Here is a 27,005-nt window from a genome sequence, read left to right as displayed (position 1 = left end):
AGACCAGCTGTGGAGGCAGCTGCAGAGTGCATGTACCTTCCTGAAGAATAGTTTGCACTCTTCCATTTTTAAGAGGAAAGCTTGTATTAGCCAGGACTTTGACTAGGTCCACAATTTGTTTAAATTGTTTTGTTTTGCAGTGCTGATTCCTGAGTTAGGACAGGACAGATAAGCTGAGTTCATCCTCCTCAGACAGCACCATCACATTACACTCTCTCCAGATCCATAGCCAGACAGGGAGTGTTTCCTTGCTCTTGCCTTGCAGCTGCTATAAATACCAGCGAGATCTCTGAACTCACAGCGTTGCTCAGAAGGGTCTGAACTGCACTGTTTGAGCTAAAGTGACCTGTACAGACTCCAGTCCCACAGCCCCACTGCCACTCAGATCCAAAGCCACTGCAGAGGGAAGTCCATCTCCCAGGAGCAGCTGCTCCCTCCTCACTGTCACCAACTGTCACCTCACCGCTGCTGTACTAAATGTTTCCAGAACTGGCTCACAGCTATCCAGGCAGTAACATGAAGGAAGCAGGAAGACCCTCCTAGAACAAATAGCTGTGCTGTTCACTACTTCCCAGCATGGCTGTGGCTATTTATACAGCCCACAGCCGTGGCTGTGTGCTCAAGGCGCCTGAAACAGAACTCACCAGCGTGCTTCCAGACTATTTAAAGGGAGATTATTTAAAGGGAATTAGTCAGCCTGTCTAGTGCAGCACAGGTTCCCTGGTGTTCCTGCTCATGGTACTGCAGTCTGCTGTTCTGATACTGCAGTCATGCTTCAGGGCAGAGCAAGAGGGAAGGAAAAGAAACCAAAAAAAATATAAAGGAGAGGTAGAAAGAGAAAGAGAGATCTGGGCCATGAAGCCCTTGATGGAAATCCAGACCAGTGCCACAGGAGGCCGTGCTGCACCTGAGTCCCTCCCACGTGAGCCTGTCACCTCTGCCCACACTCTCAACCCTCCTTGACACAGTCAGTGTGAGTGTCACAACACTCTTCCCCTTATTGCCAAAAGGGGATTGAGGAACTCACTGAACTGGGAATAGCTGCCATAGAAACAAGCCTGAGGCTCCTGGACACAGCACCCGCAACTATGATCAAGGAAAATACTGGAACCAAGTGACTTCTCCATCTATCCAGAGACTAAAGAGAGGTATGTGTGAGTGTGTGTACATACACACATATACACACACTTGTATATGTGCTCCCTAGACACAGTGTGGCTCTTATGGCTGGATGCATGTATATACACACTGTGTATCCATCTGCAGAGAAATTCTTCCATCCTTTTTTAAACACAGTTAAAGTCAGTATTCAGCTTCTTCTGCCTTCTGCCTCGTGGATCCTCAAGCAGAGATTGAGTCATAACAGTTTGAGTTTCACACAGAATCCAAAATGCAGGATCTTTAAATAAACTTAAAGTTCTTAATATTTATATATTAAAGAAAGAAATAGTGCTGGCTTTAGTTACTTCTCCAGCCAACTGAAAGGAATTGATTTTTCTCTTGACCTCTACCCATTTTCAAAGGCAACCCCACTAACTAGACCCTCCTGAATAAAAGAGAAGTAAAATTGGCAAATCGTTGACAGGACAGCCACAGGAAGAGTGTTCCAAAGCTCATCCTCCAGCACTGCAGGAATTCAAATCAGACACACCAGTCCCTCCAAGGCTAAATTGCCAGAGGATGCACATGTCCATGATGCTACTCTGCTCCTAAACCCTACTGAAATAGCACTGCCTGGCCTGCAAGGAAGAAGAGAGTATTGCAGGCCAGGACACTGGCAAAGTTCGTAGATCACAGCAGTATCTTTTGAAATACCAAGAACTATAACTGGGGAAAAAAAAAAAAAAGATAAACTTCTGGAACACAAAGGCCTGAAACACAAGCAGGAGACTGGAAAGCTGTACACAAGAAGACAAGAATTGCTCAGATCTGCATCAACTCAATGACCCTGGAGAGAAGAGTGAGCTGTACTTTTTTGAGGTAAAAGAGTGAGAAAGGTAAGTTTTTCCTAGGAGAAAAGAGCATAGCTCCTCACCTCTTCCCAGATGAGAGAGGTGCTGGTGAGGAGAAGGGAAATTTATCTTGTAGCCATTAAGCCAATATTCCCTTCGTCATTTTGGTATTTACTGGAGTGTTTAATTCATTTCCCGGGCTTATCCCTGCCAAGTGTCCTGTTCAGGGAGAATGATGTTTACCTGCAATTCCTCTCCAAGGCACAAGGGAAGCTGCTGCACCGAGATCCAGTACCTCACCTCCGGGCAGGACCAGGCAGACAGGGAAGGCTGAGCACAGTGCAAACACTAAGAGAAGGGGGAGTTAAACTGGAGGAAGCCATTACTCATAGTTTGCAAGTTACACAGCTGTAATGATTTCCAAAGCAGAGACTGTTTCCAGCACACCAGAAGAGTCAAAAAAAATAACAGTTGTCAACAAATGAATCTGTGCTGGATCTAATGCCTGGAAGGAGCCCAAGTGGCAGTAAGGGATAGGTGCTGGCAGACACCAGGAGAGGGTACTTGTTCCTTCCTCATCTGTCCTTCGGGGCAGCTCACATGGACTTGTCTATAGAGCAGGATGAGCCCTTGCATGTTTATTTACTTTACCCTTCTCCAAGTGACTAAAAATGATAACATTTCCACTGGCCTCAGCTTCTGTACAAACCTGTTCTTAACATGTTCAGATCCAAGCTGAAATGACAGCGTGTCTTTAAAAACAAACCAGCAGAGATGAGGTAATATGCTGAACTCTATCCCTTGGTCCCCCCATCAGAGAGCTCTACACTCTGTGCAGCAGGCAGCTTGTTCTTCAGTGATTTCAGATAGGTCCCAAAAAAACAGACAACCCATTCAGGGAGGGGTTGGGGGGAAAAACACAAACAAATACAAAACCCAACTAAAACTCTGCTTTGCAAGGTAAGCACAAGAATCCAAGATGAGTTGTTCTGTACTCAACATCAGACCTGGATTTACAGTGTTTTCCAAATGTGTAAAGCATTTCAACTAAGCATTATGCTGAAACACATTCTCTGTTTCACTTAAAGGAAAATAAGGCATTTCCACTGGGATTTGGCATAGAGGGCTCCCAGGAGTAGCCATGTTCCAGTTGTATAGGACTAAGAAACAGAAGACCTGGTTTGCTTCTCGAATCCTTGATCCTCAGGGTATTCCTGTGTGGAAGCCCTTCCTCCCTGCTGAACAGCCTGCCTGTGCCTGTTTCTGCCACAGCCCAGCACTGGAGTGCTCCATCCCCAGCCTGCTTGTGCCCTTAGACCAGACCCCACACTAAATCTAGGCTATAGAAATCCATAACAAGCAGGCAACACACATTTATTTAGTCCAATAAATCGCCCTCAATGTAAAGTCAGAAAGACGTTATCAGTGAAACTGTCAAACAATAAACGTTAAACAAACTAAAACATTCAGAATTCAAAACTGAAAAAGACACAAAACTGGAATTACTTTAATCCAGCAGCCAATTGGATTAAACTTTTTAACCACACTAGAAACAGAAAGTTTCTCTTGTGGTAAAAACTTCATACCACATTTACATGGGGATTTTCAGGGTCCCCACTACATGGTTTCCTAAACAATCGACCAAGTTCTGTTTTCAAACTGCTTTGGCTCAGCCTGGCAGTAGCTCCTGTGCCCTAGAGTGGAGGTTTTCTTAGCAATAGGGAGGAATTACATGAAGCAGTAGTATTTTTCTTAAAATATGTTTCATGGAGGAATACACAAACTGCACTCCTGCTTGAACCTCCAAAATGTTGTATTTACCTTTTTCGTTTCTAGCAATGTCCCTGTTATGAAAAACTTTGTTTGTTTGTTTGTTTTTAAAAGAAAAGAAAAAAGAAAAATAAATACCTTTTTCACTCTGTGTTTCCTGGAAGTCACGTCAAAAGGAAATAAAAACAAACCACCAGAACCAAAAAGCACTCCTATTGGAGTAGATAAAAGGGAGGCTCACCACGCTCCTACCAACTATCTCCAACCTGTAAAATTATTTATGTTGGCAGCAATGTCAGCTGTCTTGGATCCCCAAGAAAACCAGGAGCTGGCATGTATACACAAGCTGACATTTAAATAGCAAACCTGCTTTGCATATAAGGGGTGGCTCCATGTGAGCTGGACAAACAATAAGGAAAGACTTTTACATTATCATAGTAATTAAGCAGCATATTTCTACCTGCACGGGTTGACAGCACTGTAGAGCAGCTGCTGTTCCGAATGGTTTTACAGTTCCCGTGCTGTCTTATTTCTTGGACCTCTTCTGCCCTGGGGCTGAGGACAGGAAAGTCCCTCTGGTCCCAGTGCTTCCTCTCAGACTGATCCTGATCCCTGGGAAAGTTTGCCAAAAGACCTCACAAAAGTGTTATAACCAGGAGGTGACAGTGCTGTGATAATCCAGCATTCCTCTCCTGGCTCCCCACACCTCCAATCCACCAGCACATTCTTTCTGGATAAGAAATGGGTTAACACAGGGGAGCCCAGGCAGGGACACAGGAATGACATGCTGGTGCAGGCAGGTGCAGCTCCCAGAGCCTCTGTGGAGGTGTTCCAGGATCAAACTATCACAGTAGCTGCAGGCAATAAGCTATGGAGAAGAGTCAGGCAGAGGAACAGAGGGTAGAGCACAGCCTGGGGTCACAGCTGAGGGAGAGGAGGAGGCAGCACCCCTTCTCCCAGTTGTGCCCTGCCTGGCCTAGAGCCTTTAAGCCTGGACCTGCAGCTGCTGGGAGTACCCAAGCAAATGATTTCACCACATGTGCTACTGAGGTCAGAAAGGACCTTTCCTAGCTGCATCCCCTGCTTTCTCCTCTTCTCTGCTGTTTCCATTGCTGTCATTAATACTTCTTGTCTTGGAAGTGATCTGAAAAAATGAAAATAACAATCCTGCAAACAGATCTTGCTAGTAATGACAGAAGGGGAAGAAAATCTCTTCAACTGATGGCAGCTGTGGTTGATCTGTGCAAGCCAAAGAGAGAGTCGGAAAGGAGTGGATTTACAACCAATCTGACTACCTTAATTAATGTAATGCTTCTGTATTGCTCTCCTTCCTCTCTCTTGAGCAACCCTGTATCCCTTCCTGTGCCAGCACGGATGCTCATCTTACCCTGGCAAGCCATCAGAAGATGTCAGTCTGGCAGAACACTAATCCATAAAGAAAAAAGTGAACAGTTTCTGCTAGGTCATCGTCCTGGACTGCGTCAGCAAGAGTCAAACAAGCAGCAGAATCTGCAGTAGGAGCAGGAGCTCAAAGCTGTTGACAGGAGGAGCAGACTCACCTCCCAGACTGGCACTTAGCCATCAGAGTTAATTAGCTGCATTGTAAAACCACACCCCGTGTTTATGAACCTTGTCTAACTGGGCAAGTGAAGTACTGCCTAACTGGGGCACACTAGAGAAGCCCGAAGGCATTTGTATCTCAATGCTTTACCTGGAATCAAGCAACAATCAATGTGAGGAAAAGTCCCTCCAGAGACAATGCCACTGATATCCACCAGATATTAACTTTCAGCAGTGACTCCTGGAGAAAATCCAAAGCAGAAGCAATTCATGAAGGAGGCTTCTAGGGTGAGGTTTGCCAGAATGCCAGACATGAGCTATTGCTTTATGGATTTCTTCACCTTTTTTCCTCTCCCTGGCTAACAGCAGTGTTACTCGGGTGATTTTCTGAGTCACACACTTTGCTGCAGCCAGACAACTCATAAATACTCATTTGTTTAGTAGAAATCACCTTGTCCAGCTGCAGCTTAAAACTGATTGTCCATCTCTTCTGAGTGGAAGTCCCAGATGTGCTTGCTGTGGTGGCAGTGGTTTCATGGGCTATGGTGGCAGCACGCACATGGCAGAGTGGCTGTGCCTCAGGCCACTTCTCATCTCCCTTTATCATCTCCTCCTTTCCAAGCAGGACCCCACACATTCCTCTACAGCCAGCTGGGGTGCCCTGCCTTCAGCCCACTCCTCAGGACAGGTATCAGATGTGGCTGTGCAGAGGCTCAAACTACTCCCAAAACGAAGAGTGTGTTGCTTAGTCCTGCAGGGAGGTTAAACTGGGCGAACCCCAGTGCCTGTGCAGGGCAAAGCCACAGTCAACATGGGCAGCCTGTGCTGCCTCCCTGCACAGTCAGCACCAAGCACTGCCAGCATCCAGGCTCCAGCACTGCTCTTCAGCCCATACCACAGTTCTTTAGCTGCAAAACCCATCCTTGCTGATAAAAGCGCTTTTTCCAAACATGTTGTGTGCTGCAACTATTCTACAAAACTGTTCCTTATTAAGTTTCAAAAGTGGATGTCCCTCTGTAGATGTGCACAGCTTGATCCCCCTTCTTTCCTTTCAGTGTCACCAGTGAAGTTTAAAACAGGTTTCAGTCTGAGGAGGATCAAGCTCTTCACTTCTATTGTTCCACGCTTACTTCATTGCCCTTATCTGATTGTTGTAATGAAAACGTTTTTAAAAAGGTTAAAAAATGCAAATGGGGTGTGTGGGTGCATTAATAAGAGGATATAAAAATAATGCAGAATATAATATAATGACAGAATCCTGAACAATGGAGCATTTGAAGTTGGAGGACCACATTCACTTTCGGGTGCCACCTCTTAGGAAAGATACAGCAATAGCTGCAAATGGAGGCTGAGGAAAGGAATTCAGAAGCTAATGCTTCTGAGTGTATGTGAAAAGTAATTAGGAGGAAAACAAGAGTTGGTATTTAGTAGTCCATTGAAAATTATCACAGTGTATTTCCCTTGCAAAATGTTAAACCTGTGCCCATTGACTCCTGGCACCATGAAAAGGCAAGGCTGGCCCAGGTAATTCAGGATTCTCGCTCTGCAGTGCAGTGTGGCTGCTGCCCTGGGGATGCTGTTTAACAGCCCAGGAGGTCTGTGGGGTCACACCATGCGAGGCACCAATCACACCAGGTTGCACATTGCAGTCCAAACACCATGGGCTGCTTTCCAGGTGCTGGGGAATAGGGTGCAGGAGATAAATCCTATAGACCTGAGCTCTGACTGAAAGTCTGCTCTGTCAGGGGGCGAAAAAAAAGCAAACAAGGAAAAGCCAGAGTAATAATAACTATGAATATAACAGGCAGATGCTAATGGCAGAGCTCTTTGGGAAACAGGGTGCACTGAATGAGGAAACATTCACTGCTTTCTTTTAGTGCCAATTCTAGATAAGGAAAAGAGCCTCTGAGCACATCTGAGACCAGCACCTCACTATCCTCATCAACTGCAGGAGCAGCAGGCAGGAGGAGCAGGTACTCACTGGGCACCATTTCACCCCCTACTCATTCCAGTTACATTACTGTTGATTTCCACGAGCAGGAGTAAGCACAGAATCCTCTACCAGTGTCTCTCTCCCACTAAGTCATAGCCTTTCACAACTTATTTCCTCACCTTGTGGAAAAAACTGGACTAAATCAAAAAATACTCCCTCAACCCGAAGCGTAACAGCACCAGCCCATATCCTGTAAGACCTGTGAGCCTTCTGACTCTCCACGGTGAGTCGTGAGTTTGTCACAGGGGAGCTGCCTTACCCTGGGAGAGACAACACCCAATAAACAGCCTGCCCATTATATTTTCCCATTTACTTTTGCCCATTTGGAACAGAAAAAGAAATAAATGCACCTTATTTTTGTAACAAACTGAATGGCACAATCTATGGGAAGCAAAGGAAGAGAGGTGGTGAGATTTACACACAAAAAGGGGATTGTAGAAGTAGGATTTATTTACTCTCAAAATAACAACACTGAGAAGGAGTCACTGGAGCAATTTACTGGCTGGAAAAAGCAATAAAACCGGAGTCCCTTGCTTCATGTACTCTGCAGTGCTGGGACACTCAGGTAAGTCAGTCTGAAGCACAAGGCTAGCTAGATTCACCCTGGGCAACTCTTGCGACAGAGAGGAGCCCAGATTCCACGGCATCCCTCATTCCCGAGTCCTGCTGGCTCTTGGACCAGGAATGCGCAGGTCTGATGGTGACCTTGATTAATCATTACAGCATTAATTGCTGGCAGCCCGCTATGGCCAGGCCCTCAGCTGATATAAAGGGACACTGACACTGCTGACCATGAAACTATGATGACTGAGCTCAGATTAACCCAAGCTTAGCTCAAGGAACATCTGACCTTCCACACAGCAGGCTGGGCACACAGCGGCATTTTAAAAGGAATAGGGTAATGTTGTGAACAATTAATATATTTTGAGATGAACAAGGGACTTGGCAAGTTCAGTGAACTTCAAAAAGAAATAAAAAAACAAAGGAAAGACTAGCATAAAATTCAGCAGGAGATGTGATGCTTCTTGTAAGAGTCAATCCAACTGCAGGCTTAAAAATACCAAGTGAGTTTTCTGAGGATGAGGGAAAACTTCTTTCTCAAGTATAGCACTGCACAAGTATCTACAGCAATTACAGGCTTGTTTGTCTTCCTTTGAAGCACTGGGCCTAAGCTGCTCCCAGAAGAGGGACATTCAAATCATTGAAAGCAAGCAAGCAACCTGAATAAGAAATCAAATTATTTATTTCAAGGGAGGAAATTATTAAATTTGGATGAACTGATCCAAAAGGCCTTAAAATAAAACCAGGTTGGCACTGCTATATCCACCCCAGTGCCCAGGTATGTGAATACACATGAAATTAAGAAATGGCAATCTAAAAATAGTCATAAACATTTAGGTCTTTTCATCTCAACTGGCTGTAAATAATGTAAAGCAAGAGCAGTTTCTGAGCCAGTGGGTCTTAAAGTGTAAGCAAATGCCATTTACTGTTTTCACTTATTTGAGTTTTCATATTTGGACTGAAGTTTCACCCAGTTGTTAAAGATTTATATGGGAGGTTTAACAATGCCCTGTCATTAAGCCTTGGCACAAGCAGTGCAAAGGACATTCAGGGCATATTTGTACTAACTTATCTGGGTAAAGAGAAAGCCGTGCCTTTAAACTGTGTTTGCTGTGACTCTGGAAACTGAGCAAACAAAGTTTGAGGGAAACTTTACTCTCAAGCAGAACTGACAGGAAGGTACAAGGACCGAAGGACTGCAAATTTCTGTAGGACATACCTGCCTCTGGATTCACTACTGAATTGCAAATCTCTAACTGCCTGGGGGAGCTTAGTTCAGACTTTTTGGACATACCTCATCCCGATGGCAAATGAGAGACTGGTTCAGCCCCTGAGTGTCAGGTGAGTAAAATCCTATTCTGGGGGGATACTGGAAGAGGAACGAAATGTCAGGCCACAAACAAAGGCACAAATCCAGTGCCCAGGAAAGAACTGACTTTGCTCTACAAGCAAAGCCACTCTGAAGGAGCTGTGTGCAAGCCAGGGAGAGCACAGTTGGGACACTGTTGAAATACTGGCTGACAGAGAGGAGAGACGCCACTGGCACAACTTGACAGGCACCAAACCCATCCCAGGGAGGGAGCCTGGTCAGAGCCTGCACAGAGCAGCATTAATGTGACCAACTAAACAGCAAACACCCCCAAACCAGCCAACCAAACCGTGTCTTTTTCCAGGGGCAGGACAAGTGGTGATTTTTCCTGGCAACCGTTTATGTGTGATCTTGCTTTAAAAAAAAATACACAAATAAAGACAGGAAATGTGAAAAACAGCTTGTTTTCCTCTTAACTCCAGGCTGATCTTTCCCCTTAGCCGATCTTTCCTTTCACTCTCAGGAGACCAATTGCTGGGAATCCAGTGTAGCTGTGAACTCTGTCCCAGCAATTAAGTATATTTTTAAATGCACAAAGTAAACAAGGACTCAGATTTCATAAGAACAAGACAGCTCTTGAGATCCTAAACTATCAGTGGATTCCACCGTTATAGTGGAGCTGTCCCTTCCAGATCTAGTTGAAAGCAGGAAATTGCACTAAAATAATGAAAAGTATTTAAACTATTTCACTGAACCTGCAAAAAGTACTAATTGGTTGACATCCATCTTAAGAGATGGACAGAAATTTTAGTCAGGGCTGATTTTTTCCAGATTCAATCCACTTTAAGACCAACTGTAAATACAGAAGTATGTGTGAAACACCACAGTAACTGCCAGAAAGAAGAGCCCAGAGAAAAAGAAGCCACTGTCCCACACTTCTATAATTTGGAGAGGACATTTGCAAGACAATATAAAGTTCTCTGACTATATCATTACTGTCATCTCTCCCTGAGTATGTGGCCAGTGCCTGGGGTTTTCACTCAGATTTTCCTTTTGAAAGTAGCTTGTTCTATGATTTCTATAGGCAATTATCATTTTTCCCACCATAGCACCTGGAGGAAATATTTCATGTTTCCAAGCAGCACCCCATGGAAGCTGTCCCACTAGATCTAAAATAAGGAAAACTGACAAGACTCAGTAAAGCCTAAAACAATCTGGAAATCACATCTCCTCCCTGCCTTGTCTTTCCTATCCAAAATCTTTCAAACAGATGTCTATGAAAACCAGGTCAAGCAGGTTACTCAAGGTGCAAAACTTGCACTTTGCTGTTCCGAAAAGGAGCAATTCCTAAAACAAGAACCCTTTTTTAGGAGAAGTTGCAGCCAGTTCAAATGAAACTGAGGAAGAACAACAGGGACACTGAGGAACTAGAAACCTAGACAAAATGCCTGCTTTTCACCTGGGGACTGAAATGTATAAAGCATCAAATGAAAAATAACCAAAAAAGAATATTCAAACTGGTTCATTTTTTCCTTTAATTACAGTATTGTCCAGGGCTCTTCAGAACACATTAGGCTATCTCATGTCATGCTCTTGTACTTACATTAAGCTCCTACTCAAGTAACTCAGAAGAAAAAAGGCTGTGGAAGAAATGTAGTGTTCATAAACTTATATACCAATCCCAGTGTAGAGATGGGGAACTAAGACTCAGGAAACACTCTGACATGCTCAAGATTGCCCAGGGAACTGCAGCAGAGCTGAGAAATTACATCTGCTCTCACAGGACCCAATCCTGGATCCTGTGAGAGTCACTGCCCCTATCCCAGCCTTCCTATTTCCGTGCTTAAAAACTGGGGATGAAGAGGAGGGTAACAAGGGCTGTTAGAAGGAAAGATCCAACAGGGAAAGGTTTGCCAATCTTTCCTAGCACTTGGGTGGAGTGAGCTACAGAGTTCTGGTTGCAGACACACTCATTTGGCCCAAAGCTGGAGAGTCCCTGGAGCTGGAGCACTGCCATGGCCCCCGTTCCCTGCAGGGCTGTGCTGGCCAGGGCTGGAGCTGGCAAACTAGAGGCCATGGGGGAGGGTTGGGTGGGATTACCTAAACCCTGAGCCAGTCCCCCAGCAGTAGGAGAGAAGGAGCTGTGGTCCTGAGAGATTCTCATCCTGCCAGGTCCTCCCGTGGGGCCTAAAAGGAGCCCTCCTGAAGGGGAAGTTTGCATCAGCCCACGCTGTTTGCTGCACAGTTTCCAGAGTTGTGTATCAACTGCTTTTCTTGAGTTACTAAAGGCACTTGCAGTCAGAGTAACAGGCTGTAAGAATAGTATCAGCTTATGTCAGGTTTGAAATTAGCTGAAATTAGCTTAATGCAGTTGACAAGGACAGCCTGGCATAGCAGCACTCCAAACCTGCCTGGGTTTGCAAGCCAGCAGTAACCAGTCTAACGGTATTCTGATGTCCTACTGACTTCTGGCTCCCTTGCAGCTACAAATTTGCCAGCAGATTCACCAAACAAGCACTCCTTGGACCCTCCACCCAATAACCACTGAGGGAGGAAAAACTGAGAGCTCTACTATTTCTTGATCAACAAAATCAGCCTTCTCTTTCCCTGCTTCTGCATGAAAGCTTTCAAATAAAAACCCCTCTGAGTTCTTACCTCTCTGCAGTTCAAACAACCACCCCTGCTCATTTCTTCCATAACAAGTGTCTCTCACACAGCCAGCAAATCTAGAAATAGAACTGGGCATCATTATATTTTTCCCCAAGAGCAGTGCAGGTGTTGTCTTGCCCAAGGGACACTGGGCCTGTCTGCTTACTAACTAGTCTGCCTTGAAAAGCTTTAACCAAGGCATCTGCTGATCCTCCTTTTCTGAGTGTCCTGGCATTACCAAACCTCTCTGCCTTCAGCCAGGAATTATGCCCAGGACATCAGTTCTCGTACCATGTTTTTGACTAAACCATTTCATTGGAAACTAAAGCTTCTACACCTGAGTAATTGAGGCTTTTTTAGTGTAAGCTCTATGTTGCATATCCATTCCATGGCTAGAAGGCTTCACACAGCCGACAGAACAAACAAAAAGGAACAAGGACCCCCAACTCCCATGTGCAAGCCTGTAAAACAGGGGAGATCATCAGCCAGACTGCTGAGGCCTCGTGTACAGACTTGCACAGTACATTGGTGCCTTCTGCTGTGGAACTGCATCCTGTGACTGGCACCTAAGCCCTGAGCTGATGCTTGTGTACTCCCCCCAGCCTGGAGATGCAGGGATTTGGTTTTAATTATTCACTTTTCTTCCAGAGATAAGCCTGGAAAACCTCATGAGTTTCAAACCACAGCTACTTAGCAACAGTTTCAGCAGAATCTTCTAAGCAGAAATAAGGAATGGGATGGCATCAGGGACAAAAACATTTCATAAACAGCAGGAAAAGGAAAGGGGCTTCCTCTAGAGCCAAGACTTCTTGTTAGTAGAGAGATATGTCAGTGATGTCAGAGGAACAGGATGGGCTTTATCCATTTTACTTCTCAGGACTCTCTCAAAATCTTCAAGCAAAGATGTACTTTCACCATTGCATGTGTATTAATTTAAGGAAAGGAATAGAAATGAGGTCAGATTTTCATCTAATTAGTTCTAAGAGCTTATAATAAAAACCAGAAAGGCTTGCAGATTTCCACTTCTGCTCTTCTGTATGCTTTAAAACTGAGGCTGGCTCCTCTTCCACAGCAGGAGAGCACATGTGTGTTTGTATATGCATAGATACGTACACACACATATGTAGAATAGCTCCAGAGGGGGAGTTCTTTAACATATTAGCTATAGCCCATAGCTACATCTACTACATGAGACCCAGGGGATGAAGCATGGAATTTAATGGGATAGGGCAGGATCACTCTCTGAGATGCATGATTTGATCAGAGATGTCAATTATTAGTGGTACACAGGAAAGCACATTTTTAAATAATTGGTTTTGAATTCTAAAAAACCAGTAAATAGTCAAAAAGATAAATCATGCTGCAGCAGAAAAATATGCAGTTATCTGGTGTTATTTATTAAGTATATATCGAGATATATTAGTTAATTAACACAAAGTAGCTGCTATAAATAGCCCATGTTTCACACAGAGGGAACTGTGTGAAGGCACGTATCCTTTTCTGTCATGTGTAAGTAACCAGTATAGGACACACTCATTTTGTGTCCATGTTTACACATGTATGCTTACCTCTATCCAGAGACCTTCCCACAATGCCTGACTTAATTCTGGAAACAGTTTTAGATCTAGTGAGACCATCTGAGTAATTTTTAGCCATTTTACATGTACTGTTTCTCCCTCCAAGCCCTGTTCCCTGGGTCTCATGGTGCCTAAAGCACACGGTTTGGAGGCTATATTAAATGGGTCCAATGGATTTATTTTTAGTCCCCGAAGTGTTTCTAAAACAGGTTCTCTGTAACATATGTGCAAGACATAAAGGGGGTTTTTGTCACAAGAGTATAACGAACTGCATAATTCTGTCTTGGTTTTGCCTGCTATAAATAAGGTACCAGCACCAAACCACGGCAATAGAACCATTCTGTTAACCTTCCTCACCTGAAAGACTATCTCAAAATTGGAGTGTTCTACTTTGATTCTGTTAAGGCTGGTTATAGAATTTAATCTTATTTACATAATAAGTACAAAATGTTTGATTTCTGGAAACATGGGGTGTCAAATTATTTGATATTTTTTTAGCCAGCATCCCCTGACTTACTGTCTAGTTTTGTCTGGCTTCTGCTGTGAACCTCTTTGATCCATGTCTCATTTTTTAGTCAGTCTATTCTCATGCTCCTCCTTTTTGTCTCCACCTCTGTGCCTTAATCAAATAATACCTTGGCCTTGTACCTAAATAATTGAAATTCCTTTGTGAAATGTCATGTAGCTTGCTTCGGACAGGGACATGTGCTTAACTGTCTCTTGCCACCACCTGATAGAAAGGGTCAAGGATTGTTAACACTTCAAGGATGGTGATCCTGACCAGTAACAATGAAAGCATAAATGTATGTGTGGTCAGGCAGTTCAGGGCCCCGAGGGCTTTAGAGTGAGGTGTTCCCATGCCCAGCTGCCTGTGGATCCTTCTGCTGGAAGTCAGCCCCCCTGGAGCAGGGGTGGCTCAGCACCTCACTCACAGTGGCTCAAAGTCTGAGCCTTCCCTAAACCACTGATGAGGGCAAATGAATTCACAGCTACATCTGCTGAGAGCTAAATCTACCAGAGCCTGGGGCTGAGTCTGTGGGTGTTACTATTCCCCTGACTCAGACAGAAATATCTCCCGATGCAAACGCAGGCCCGAGCCTGTGTGGAGCCCTGAGCCTTGGCAGGGCCCTCCCACGGGGCACTCCTTGAGGGATGGCACTCCTTGAGTGAGCAGGAGTGGCCCATGAGTAAGGGCTGCTGCTGGAGCTTGAACTGTGCTCCAACTTGGTACAGCTGGGTTTGCCTCGTTACCAAGCAGGGAGATGACATTCTACTCCACTTAAAACCCAGGAAGATGGGAAGAAGTCAATACCCAATGCATGAGCAGGGATGTAACGGGGGACTGATGGTGGTGGGAGGGAGAGGTTTGTTTTTGGTTTGCACAAGACTTTTAAAAAAGCATTTTAGAAAGAAACTGTTAAGATGCAGCTAAATCAGTACTTGCATATACATTCAGACTGTATTTAAAGAAGAAATATTAAAGGAACCATGTTATCTCTGAGGGCTTGAAGTCAAAATACTTTCTTAAAAGAGCTCCATCTGGTTCATCAAATATACATGAAAGGTGCATCCCTACCTTCAGCATGCAAAACCTTCCAGATGAGTCATTAAGAGGGCTTTTATACTTTAAACAACTTTGACACATAAAAAGGAAGAAAAGATTATAAGACCTTCTGCCTTTCTATAGCATAAACCCCCTACAGCCAAAGCCAAGACAGTAATTTCTGCAGTGAGCCCCAAAATGAACACACCAGTAGGTATCTCAGTGAGGGGGTTCATTGCCCTGGCTGCTGAGAGCACCCACGTGCATAGGCTGGGTGCCCACTCAGACACATCCATACTGTGATCTTGTTCCTGTGGTGGTGGGGACACATTATACAATCAGACAAGGGCAATTCATCTCTGGTGACTGGATGTCCCTGTATAGGCCAAACCATGCAGTCAAGTTGTGTTCACACCTGTTACTTCCTGCTTTGAAACATCCCGAGTTGCACAGCTGGAGATTTCAGCCTGTCTTAATATTAATTAAGCAATCTTCATTACCCTTCCAGACTGGGGAACAGCATTGTTTAAGATCAGCAAATTAAGCAGTTTTCATTCCAGAATCCTTAAGCATTCTTTGACTTCCTTACTACAGTACTTAGCACTTTTCAGTCAGACAATACACCTCCCCACTTTAAAGGGGAATTAGGAATTTAACAAAGGACTGGATTCACCAGCAAGCAGAGCCACTGCTCTCATCCTGCTGCACCCCTTCCATCGCAGGGAAGGCTGAGTGCAGGGACCCAGATAAGTTTTGATTATGATTTCCTTGTGGCAGCTGAGGGGAGTGAGCAGAAAAAACCCTCCCAGAAACAGGGGAGGCGAGCTCAGGGCCAGCACCAGGCATAGCAAAAGAGCCCATTACCAAGGGCCACAAATTACCAGGGGCAGCAAAGCATCCAGGATCCAGCTGCCTGCTTGGCTGTGCTGCAGCCCTGGAAAACTGCTGCAGAGAGAGGGGTCGGGCATGTGGAGCAGCACGTTTGGCAGGGAAGGAGGTGGCTCTTTCCAGCAGCTGACACAGCATGCATCCCTCCTGCCTCAGCAACAGCTGGAGCAGCCCCCCTGACTCTCTGGGGTTGCCAGCCCCCAGCAGCTCCCTCTGCCACCAGTACCCACTAGGGTTGCCACCAGTGACAGACCACACACTCTGCTCCTGCCACACACTCTGCCCCATCACACAGCCTCCCTCTGCCACACAACCTACCTCTGCCACACACTCTGCCCCTGCCTCACACTCTGCCCCTGCCTCACACTCTGCCCCTGTCACAGAGCCTCCCTCTGCCACACACTCTGTCCCTGTCACACACTCTGTCCCGTCACACAGCCTCCCCCTGGCATGGCACGTGCAGCTGTGCCCGCCTGCCACGGCGTGGGGTGGGCAAACAAGGAGTGATGCTCAACCAGTGCTAGAAGGTACCTCCTGCTCCAGACTCCCAGATCAAACTGCCCAGAACAAACCCATTTGCAGGTCTGCATGGCTGCAATCTCATCTTTCAGTCTGCATCTTCTGCCACCAAAAACATCCTTGAGTAGCTCTAGCTGATTAAAGTCACACCTGATATGCGTTTCCTACACCTGAGACCCTTTGAATCCCTATCACCCACTCTCTTTGTACAGTAGGGACCAGCAGTTAGTGCCATTCACAGCCAGACCATGCCTTGAAAACATATCCAGTCCCACCCTCCCAGAGGCAGCAGTGATCCTTATTTCCTGCACACATCCATGTGTCCAGGTCCACACTGTTCTAGGAACCTCAGTCCCTTATACCATTTTTATTAGCATTTTACCCAGCATCCCTGAGGTCAACTGTTCTTGTACAAAAGTCATGGCATTTGCTGGTAAGTGCCAGTTTTTTCCATTGGCAAGTAAAATTTCTACCCAGTCAAATTCCTGGAGGCTGAATTATATGAGTCAAAATGCATATCTCCAGTGTTCTGTATGTGCGTCACATCCTGGCTTCAAGGTTGCCATCTTTCTGTTTTCCCTACAGGCTGCTACTTTGCTCTCCATGAACTACAGGGAAGTGTGTTTGCCTGCAAAGCACATCCAGGTGAGTGGGGATGCTGCAGCCATGTGATCTCAAGGTGGCATGGGAATATACTTGGGATGGGTTACTCCGGATGCAAGACCTGACACTCACCTGTGATTATCAGAGGTGAACACCTTCTTCAAAAATTCCCTGCAAACACTCAGACAGGGATAGTTATGGTCCACACCTGCCTGAGTCATTCATTCTCTGTCACTGAATAGCTTGACTGCTACCAGAATAATGTAATACCAAATTTGAATGTATCCCTTAAACTCATCCCTAGTTTTTTAATATGCCTAAAAACTGCAAAAGCCAGGGCTATTTGATATCAGTAAATCGTTTCTCAATAATTTCTTAGAGTATCAGTTTTGGATTCAGAAGCATTGCCTTCAGAAATACATTCTGTTCTTGAACTCTTCATTGAAGAAAGTAGAAAACCAGTATGTATTGTTTATAACCACCACAATAAACAAGTGCTCCCTTCTGCCTCTCCTAGAAAACATGGAAGTCTTTCTCTCATCCATTGCTGTATTCAGTTCTGGTCAAGAATCCTGTTTGTTAGGGACTGTTTGGTAGCCTGGCAGCAAGCTGACTGTGTGGGATGGGCACCTTCACTCTTCTGATGGACCAAAGGAGGAGTATCTGGCAAAGATAACCACACTGGTTTGACAGGGCTGCTGAACACATAGTTACGACTTTGGGCAACCCAGCTGAGTGTTGGAGGCTCCTTCTCTGCCAAGTTTCTTTGCAAAAGCCCAGCAGTGACATCCAGGTACTCCCGTGACTACCAGATAAGTGAAAGGGGAAAACAGTCTTCTTCATGCACACACAAGCATCTCTTTACCTAATGATCCCCTTGGAGATTTACATGGTTCTGAGCATGCAGCTCCTGTGAAAACTTTAACTGCTGAGCAGCTCCTGTGAAAAATTTAACTCATTTTTGAAGGAAACACCAGCAGCAATTTGCTAAGCATTGCAAACTATGTCAGCATTGCAAAGGCCACAGGAGAGACAGGTCTCTGCACCAGTCTGAATCACATGGACAAAGGGTGGCCACTCAAAGCACACAGGAGCTTTGATATAGAGGAGGTTATTACAGGTTCATCTCCTCGAGAGACAAGGCATAAAAGAATCTATAGAAGAGAAAGAAATCAAAAATTAGCAATTGTTAGAGTTTAGGGTTAGGAAGGAATACAGCTGTAATCCTAATTTTGGTCCAGTTAACAGACATCGTCCATCACAGTTGCAAGGATCAAGCCTTTGGGGCTTTAGTCTTGGGACACTAAGAGAGGCCCAGGAAAAGAAATAGCCTCTTCTTTCTTTTCAAACTGTCTCCAACAGCAGCTGGTTTTATTTTGCTATTCCACAGAAACAAGCTTAGTGAATCTCTATACCTCAGAGTCATTTACAAACCAAACTTAGCACCACAACCAATAAATGGGTCCTTCATACAGTTCCAGTAACACTGGAAACAGTCCCAGAGCAACCACCACTGTTCCAAACAGTCCAAAAATCTCGGCAGAATTGAAGTCAGGATCCAAATTTAGCAGTTGTGAGCTGCATGCTGTGGTTCAGGTTATGAAGGGAGAAAGCAGCTCTGCAGAGCCAGGAAGCTCATGCCCAGTACATGATTTCAGGTAGTGACCCACCCTTTATAAGGATAAATCATGGGGCCCTTCAAAATTTTGGAAAGCAGAGGATTCATAGATGATGTCCCAGCTGTCCCTGATATCCCAGGGTCAGCTGGAGTAACCCTGGGGGGTAAGCAAGGGAAAGGCTTGTGGCACACGTGGGATCATAGAGATTGCAGAAAACCAAGAACAAAAATTGAAATGCTTAACTTTCTGGAGTATCTTGTGTCTTGGATATACTGTAAATGTAACAAATCAGTGACACGTGTAACTTCTCAAAACAGCATCTAATGACTAATCCATAGCACCCTTTTATGCCCTTCTCTCAGCCAGCTGTCAATTTTATATTCACATTTCCTGTACAGCATGTCTTTCTACTATTCATGATAGCCCCCATCAGTCACAAAATCATGTTATGTACTCAGAAGGAATTTGACAGCTCTAAGCATTCAGCAGACAAAGGAGCAGCGAATGCTTAAGTAATCAGTTCCCATTTTACCCAGTCTTGCAAAGGCTGAAGGATCAATTGCTGTTTTGCTGTTGGAGTCCTAAAAATGCTTGGGAGTAGTGGCACAGTCCATGTACTGACACACAGAGCAGTGGGACCCTTGTGCTGGTCCCCATGTCACTGAGGAGGCACATTGGCACTCGAGGGCAACTCTGGGAAAATTAATCAAGTCTCTGCACTATATAATCTTGTCTCTTCTACCTTCACTTCTGGACGGTTACATGGATTTTACTTCACTTATGTGCACAGCAGGAGTGAGCGCTGTTGATAAGTATTAGAAGGCACCCTGTAAAAGGCAATAATTCTTCAAATAACAGACAGATTGACAGAGCTTTCTCTTCAGCTATTACTTTCTGTTCAGTAACAGTTTCGCTCTCGCAAACAAGGACATGACCATTCCCTGTTATCTACTCTAAATCAACTAGTAATCTGCTGCTCACAGCTGACAAAAAGGAGTGATCATCAACTGAGAAAATACTACATTTTTCCAGTAACATCAGTAGCACTACCACGTGCCATGGAAGGACAACCATGAGCACATCAAAGCAATGTTCAGGACATTAGAATAAGGCTTGTGAGACGATGATCCCAGAACGATCTCTGAAAAAAAGTTTGGGGAAGTCTTCATTATCCTAAACAGATGATGCACTACGGCCTCTGAACTAATCAGAACTTTGTCCTTTCTTCTCTTGTTTTGTTCTGTTTCGTTTGTCCATCTCCAGCTCTAATTCGGATACAGCTGATGGAGTTGTGGATGCTACCTGTCCTCTGCTGCTCTGCTGCTGATCCATCATCTCAGTTGCCATAGAGACAAGATCTGGAAGCCATGGATGAGCATGGGAGAGAAGCCACCCACAGGCTCTCCGCTGGTGGGCTCTGGCAGGGCCTTTCTCAGCAGGTACTGAGAGAGTCAGGGTCGGTCTCTGAGGGTGAGGAGGAGTCAGCAGGTGCTGACCCAGTGGCGCACGAGGGGGACTTGCCAACACATTACATTGCCATCCAAAGAAATTCCAAGTACTACCGATCCATGAGGCTGCCAAACAGAGGGAAAAGAAAGACTTCGAGAGAGGCAGTGCACATGGGGCGTGTCACAGGTGAGTACCCACCCAAACAGCATTATGCTCCCTTTTGCAGTGAGATTGGGAACTCTGGGGGTCAATGGGAATAGAAAAGGGACAGGGAAGGTGGAAAGCAGCTCAGCAGCCAGCACATTACAGAGCACCCCTGCCCTATGGCACAGGTGGCAGAGGGGTGCTATCCCTCTGTGCTCAGTATGGAAGTGTGACATGGTTGGACGTTCAAACACATGCTGTGGCAGAGAATCTAAACATTTGTGGGGCTCTGCACTGCCACCCCTCTGCTCTCTGAAAGAAAAATAACCTACCCAAGGAAAGACATGAAGCTGCCAATGAAGTAGGGACTTCTTTAGCACCCAGAAAGGATATATTCCAAAGTAGTGAGAACCGTACAAGTAACTGTTTGACAAGGTGAGCAACACATAGAAAAAACAGTCAGCAGAGCCAGAGGAAACTGCAATGGGCTCTTATGAGGGGGGAGCAAGGCTTCTCTGAAGGTGCCTTTGCTGCCACCTTGCATTGAAGACAGCTGTAAGAAACACCTAAGCCCCCTTTGAACTGGGAGGCTGAAATAAGAGGAACACCATCCAGAACATACATGCGTTCAGCCACGGCTTCAGTAGAAGAGGAATGAGTTGGCTTTGTCTGAGTGTGAGCAGTACAGAGCATGACTGCAAGGCCAGGCTGTTCACTGAGCTGGAACCTTGTCTGAGCAGCTGTCTGTGAAGAAGCAAGAGAAAGATAAGAGAAGCGAAGAGAGCCAGGAAAGGAGCTACTGCAGCACACTCAGAAGCACTGGAAACAGGGCTGCAAGAAGAAAATTTAAGTGGTTTTAATCTAAGCTCTAAATGAGAGTGAACTGAAGCTGGGAACACAGAAAACACCCTTTGCTTCATCTCCCAGGTGCTCAGAGAAACTGAACTTTATAACTCCTTCACAGCAAAGATACCTATCCTACCTTCAGGGTATAATCTGACAGAATCAATGCACTGGACTCTGAACTTTGGATAGCTGCATGTGTCAAAATGATACACCACTACTGATGTTCAAGCCTGAAAGCTATTGCTTTGTTATGCAGCAGTAAAGCCACTGCTTCAGCCCCTGAAAGTAGACCAAGTTCTCTGAGAAAACAAAGAACAAACATCCTCCACCCCAAAATAAAAGAGGTTTGGGAAATGTCCCCAAGAAAATAGGTGTCTCCTGCCTGCCTTGCCAAGGGAGCCACGCTATTCCAGCAGTATAAAGGCCCATTCAACCTTGTGGCATGGACAGGAGGAAAGTTCCCTCCCTTTTCCAAGTTTCCAAGCAGACAGCAGCAAAGAGCTCCTGTTTAATATTCTGCTACTGTTGCAATGAGGTTTGTGGATAAACTGAGTGTCGCCTGTGCCAGAGCAGAGCTGCTCTCCACCCTGCGGGTGCAGGCAGGACCCGAGCAGGGCCATCCTCTCCCCGCCTTCCCAAGCACGGCGGCAGAGCGAGCACAGCACAGGCTCGCCCTCCCCGCCGCGCCCCGGCGGCACAGCGTCCCACCGCTGTGAGGGGGCCCTCACCCCCGCGACCTGCTGCTGCCACTGCAGCGGCACCGGCACGGCAGGACGCACCTTCTCCATGCACCTGCAGCGTCACGGCACCGGGACATCGGCGCGGGAGGACATCCCTCATGTCCGGCCACTGACATTGAGGAAGGACGAGCTAAAAGAAGGGCTTCTCTCTTAGCAGCTCATTAGAGCATCCACAGGGGCTGGCCTGCGCTTCTCTCCCACCCCCTCCCTGTGTTACTGCTGCTGAAACAGGATCGGTTCCAGACAGGGCTTCTCCTTCCACACCTGCAATTTTTCAACAAGACACACTGGGAGCATTTCTTTTCTCCATCTGTACAGCAAGACCTGGGCTAGGAGCAATAGCTCTTCCTCCGGGGTGGCTGTAGCAAGTCCATCTCAGAGCTACAGCGTTCAAATTCAGCTAGGACTGTGTGAACAGCTCTTCTGCCCTCTCCCTCTACTTCACTGATTCCATCCCCTCTCCCCGAAACTGGACAGCGGGTGCTTCTACACCAGCCTCATTTGTAGCAGGAACTTCTGACAGCATTTGCTGACGTGCATGGAAGCAAGGGATGGGTGAGCTATTTTATCTTGCCTTCCAACCCATTTGAACAGCAGCTATCCAAGAATATGAGTCAAGCTCAAATGTTAACCTGCTCTCGTTTTGCTTAGGGAATGACTGGAGGGGAGGAGAGGAGAAGGAAAGAGGAGAGGAAGAGAGGGAAAGATACAGGGGAAAAGACAAAGTAGGATACAAAATGAGAAAAATAAAGACTCAAGAGATCAGATCACAAAAAACAATGTAAAATAATCTAAATTCAGCAGAGGGAAAGGTTTTTTATATAGGCACCCTTTGCACCAGCCCAGCTTTGGCTTATAGCCTAGGAGCTGTAAAACATAATAGATGTTTTCCTTTAACTGGAAAAACAGTTGTTGGGGTTTTTTTTTAAGCAATCTCCTTGGACAGAAAGATAAAGTGTTTAAACTATTCAAAGCGAATAACTCAAACTACTGTTTCATAAGCCCTTGGCACTAGTTTAGCAAGTTTTAAAATTCTGGATGTCACACCTTCCCTCTGAAAATTGATTAAAAGGGTGCATCAGAAACCAGCCTCAGTCAGAGCATTGACCTGACTCTACTGTCACCAGTTTGAAATGCAAACAGAATTATGACTTAGACCAAAATATTTCTAATAAAAAACGACAAGGCCATATATCAACAAGCCTCAAACAACAGGAGGTTTCATTTGAAAAGTGAGATGCATCCTCTCCTGCCAAGTACTACAGTAGTAAGCCATGGACTTAATACAACTCTGGCTCCCTGTGAAGGGATCAGAGGTTCATCTGAGGGAAATTGGAGAAGCAATTAAAAGTAAAGCTCCTGTTTCACCCAGATCTAACCTTGATTTGTCCAGTAAACTGAACATCTACTGTATACCTGAAAGCAGATCAGTCATGAAGCCTTGACTTGGGAAACCAAATACTGGCATGCACAGGCACACACAGATAAACCTTTTCTGCTCAGTGGATTGCACTGAAAATCACTCACGTTGGGACCAGTTTGCAGTGGTGAGAGTGCTACTCACACACATAAGAACTGACACCAATATATCCACCAATATATACTGACACCAGTATATCCAACTTCACCTTTTCTCAGTTGCATTTGCAGCTGTGACAAAGGCTGTACCATCTTGCACTGTGCAAGCTGATGACACTTTGATCTTGTTTGAAAATCGAAGCTAAAATGTAACCACCTTTGTGTCTGTGGTCTTTCTGTTGCCTTTGGTGTAAGCAAACCACTACCTACAGCAAAAGTAAATTAAAAAAATAACTGTTTTAACACCCTCTTGGCTTTCTCTTATGTCACAGGTTCACTCAAAAACAATGAGCCTGTCAAAGAGCCTCTGAATGTTTTATCTCATAAGGGATCACCATCTCCAGCAAACTCTGATAAGACAACGTTAGACGAACTATGGATCCAAAGGTAAGAAGGGAATTCACTGTGCTTCCACTGAAAATTACAGTCAGAGTGGTGTCAGAGCTGGAATGCTGTCTGGGGAAGCACAGCTGGACAAATTGTAGCTCTGATCCCTGCCTTCTCACCTTGACTTGTGCTGCTTTCAGTCTTAATGATATATATTGCTTAGTATTAGTGTGACAGTATAAAGGATCATGTCAGTATGGGTTTGGAGAAGACAGTGAAGGAAAAAGAGGCAACAAGAAGACAGTAGGGAAGGTGGGAAAAGGGGAATGTGAAGCAGTATCATCCAGTGGTATAAGTGGGCAGACTGCCTTAAGCAGCTTGTTAAGAGAATAAGGAGAGCCTGTGGGCATTTTCTTGTGGAACATCCCAACATCAGGGTGATCCCATTCTTGGCCTTCATAGAGAGCTCTCCTGAAGCCTGTTATACAACCCCACATGGAAACCAGGATTTTATAGCTGAAGAAGTAGCTACAAAGATGTTTTCTACAGTATTCTGACTTTCTGTTTGCTGTTTACTTTGAAGAACTGAGGAGCAACAGAGGCTTTCAGTGAGGGAGCCCTTTTTGATTTAAATCCCTCAACAACCAATGTCCAGGAAAAGGCCCTGATCCCACAACCTGTAAAGGTACATCCATCCCATAAATCTACCCTCAGCCATGCTCTATTGCCACTGCAGCCAGCTAGAGAGAGGAGCAGCTACCTAGCCTTACATTTTCATATATGACTGAGGTATTCTCCCAGGCTCCCTCTCCAGCTACTCACCTCTGGTGTACAGCTGTGAGATAGTCCCTGCTGGTACTGTAGAAGATCAGGCTGGAAGCACTAAGCCCCTGTCCTCTAAGGGTGTATGCATTGTGCCACACCAGCTATGTTGGTGTCTAGTGCCTTGGCACCTTTCCTTACAGAGAGGACTCCAGTAAAACAATTTTAGCCAAACGTCAAGTTGGATTTAAATAAATTAATTGCCTTGGCTAAAACTGATTGCCCTTTGGCCATAAACTGAGCAGATGAAAATAGACAGCCACAGTCTGCTGTGATGTCAAACCCATCTGTCTTCCTCTCCTCGCGGCATAATCGTCACAGTCAGGGTCTGACATCCTGACACCGGCACTTAGGCAGCTCTGAAATGTGCAAATCCTGATTCTCCCTGGAGCTGGAAACAATGAGCCTGTGCTGGGAGTCAGTTTTATCAAAGATGATGCTGTGCAGAGCTTGACAGGTCAGTACAGGTTCAAAGTCATGTGCCTGCTAAAAGCAGGCAGTGTTGCTGGGCGGCATCAATGGTCTCTTGAAACTGAGCACAGGCATTTGACAGAGAATGAGACCAGAGTTCCAGCTCAAACTCAACCCATGCCCTCTGCCCTTCTCCAAAGATCAACTGCAATTTATAACAGAACCACTAGAAACCTGCATTGGGGAAGCCTGCAGGAGCCTAAGAATGTTGCCATTACTTACAGTAATCCCTGTTATCTCCCTCCTATTGGAAAAAAGGCCATTATGCAGATAAGACATCAAAAATATTATCACTAGTCTCAAGACATGCATTTGATCTCTCCCCAGAAGAATAAATCAGAAGAATAAAGCATTCTTCTGAAAGCAGAAGCTGGCAGTTCTGCAGAAGGGACAGTGCAGGCCACCTCTGGCCAGCTCTGGAAAGCTCCATGGAGTTCTGAGGAGTGAACCACCCCGAGGGCAAGCGGGGCAGCAGTGCTGCATCTCTTCAGAGTCAGCAGCATCCCACAGCAACCATCTAAATGCTAGGGCTGGGCAGGCACAATCCCTTCTCCTTGCATGAAGATAACCAGCAGGTCTGACACAAATGGGTTCTTCACAGGTAGGGATGTCACTTCACATACAGCCATGCTGCAAAATTCAGGGCAGGAGGTAAACGCAGCTGGGGAACGTAGTAAACAGCTCAGGAAAAGGAATTGTCACAGACTTTGATTCAAATCTACGTGTCTTTCAAAGCTCTGAGAGTAGTAGAGTAATTCAGTGATCTCAGAACACTAATGTTTGAGAACAAGATGTCCTCAAACGTTATTGCTGGTGTTCCAAAATCTGCCATGCGCCCTCCATAAAATACTTCCTAAGAGCATCTTTATGCTCAAGTGGCTTTTTCCCCCATGATCTTTTTCCTGTGCCATCTCCAGCTCCCTCTAAGCACTCCAGAGCTCTCCACAACACCCCAGGGCTCCCTCTCAGTCTTCCACATTGCACAAAGATCTGAACCCCCACCATGACGAGCTGCTTTCCGACACCAGACCTGCCCTGAGCATCTCGGTGCTGAGCTCCCAGCACAACCCCTGCTTTCCAGAGCAACCCGAGCCAAGGCCCTGGAAGGAACCAAACTCAACAAAAGCTGCTCTTGCCCACTGTGAGCAGTCCTGCCAGCTCCAGAGTGGCAGCAGTTGTGCAGACTGAGATCACAGAGAGCCACCACAGAGAAACATTCACCCACAGTGTCCATCCACAACTGCCAGCTGAAAGCAGCTCCCACAGAGACCAGAAAATTAGTCATTGCAGACCCTAGAAAGGAGATTCACTAATCAGTGTCTACCTTATATTGTCAGCTAATAGGATGTTCACTTTTCTTCCTTTCTAGTACAATACAGATATTTTAGCAGCATGACTGCATTATTTACCTACCATTTCCCACCGAGTCAGATGCCAAACATGATATGTTTTTATTATGGGCCATGAGATACATTGGAAGAGAAATTCAGTGTGAAATTTCACTTTGCAAAGCTCATGGTGAGATCACGGGTCTCCCAGTGCAGAGCAAACTGTTTCTTTATGCTGCTTATGAAACGTCCCATTCAGAGAAACAAGGGTAATCTAAAAATCATTTGATTATGTTTGATCTGAGCTCAAAGAATGGAAGTACTACAACAGTGAACACAACTAGTCACCTTCAGCAGCAAGAGGGAATCCAACTTGTTTGAATACTTCCAAGTACGTATTAGAGAGGAACAGTACACATGTGAGATAGCACAGCAGTCTGAAAGGTGCTCGTGTGAGTGTGGGTTACCATCCCTTAGCCCAGCACTCTTGGTTCTGGGCAGCAGAGGGCACTGCTTTTATAGCCTGATTTAACCAGAAAAGCAGGGAAAACCTTTGGAGAGGCTGGGATTGTACAATCTGCATCTTAAAAAGTCTAAGGGCAACTGTATTTGCAGGGAGAAGTATTTTAAAAACTAGTAAATTTCCAGTAAAAATAGCCACTGTAGGTATTAAAATGTCATTACTGCCAACATCTCATATGTCACAGGATCACACAGAATAGCCAGCAATGACATACACAGTTCTAATGAAGCATCC

At 45.4% G+C, this 27,005-nt stretch overlaps 2 protein-coding genes across 12 annotated transcripts in view; one reads left to right on the top strand and one right to left on the bottom strand.

The window, feature by feature from the left end:
- Window positions 1-27,005, bottom strand: part of NEU2 (neuraminidase 2) — a 36,757-nt gene that overhangs the window by 4,291 nt on the left and 5,461 nt on the right. The window contains exon 2 of one of the 9 annotated variants that reach the window (XM_032698151.1): window positions 2,196-2,300. The exons of the other annotated variants lie outside the window; for them this stretch is intronic. The gene's annotated coding sequence lies outside the window, so the exon portion shown is untranslated. The remainder of the gene's footprint in view (window positions 1-2,195; window positions 2,301-27,005) is intronic. 9 annotated transcript variants of the gene reach the window in all.
- Window positions 8,904-27,005, top strand: part of NGEF (neuronal guanine nucleotide exchange factor) — a 50,444-nt gene continuing 32,342 nt past the window's right edge. The window contains exons 1-4 of one of the 3 annotated variants that reach the window (XM_032698139.1): window positions 8,904-9,177; window positions 16,907-16,966; window positions 19,807-20,178; window positions 23,573-23,687. In XM_032698139.1, the coding sequence (XP_032554030.1) occupies window positions 19,911-20,178; window positions 23,573-23,687 (383 nt within the window). In that variant the 5' untranslated portion in view covers window positions 8,904-9,177; window positions 16,907-16,966; window positions 19,807-19,910. Of the gene's footprint in view, window positions 9,178-16,906; window positions 16,967-19,806; window positions 20,179-22,258; window positions 22,278-23,572; window positions 23,688-27,005 lie in introns of those variants that run through there. The other 2 variants (XM_032698140.1, XM_032698141.1) reach the window with 2 other exon arrangements.

Source organism: Chiroxiphia lanceolata, chromosome 10 (genome assembly GCF_009829145.1).
Source record: "Chiroxiphia lanceolata isolate bChiLan1 chromosome 10, bChiLan1.pri, whole genome shotgun sequence".
Lineage (NCBI taxonomy): Eukaryota > Metazoa > Chordata > Aves > Passeriformes > Pipridae > Chiroxiphia > Chiroxiphia lanceolata.
Note: the sequence above shows the minus strand (reverse complement) of the source record. Positions and strands in the feature narration are given on the sequence as shown.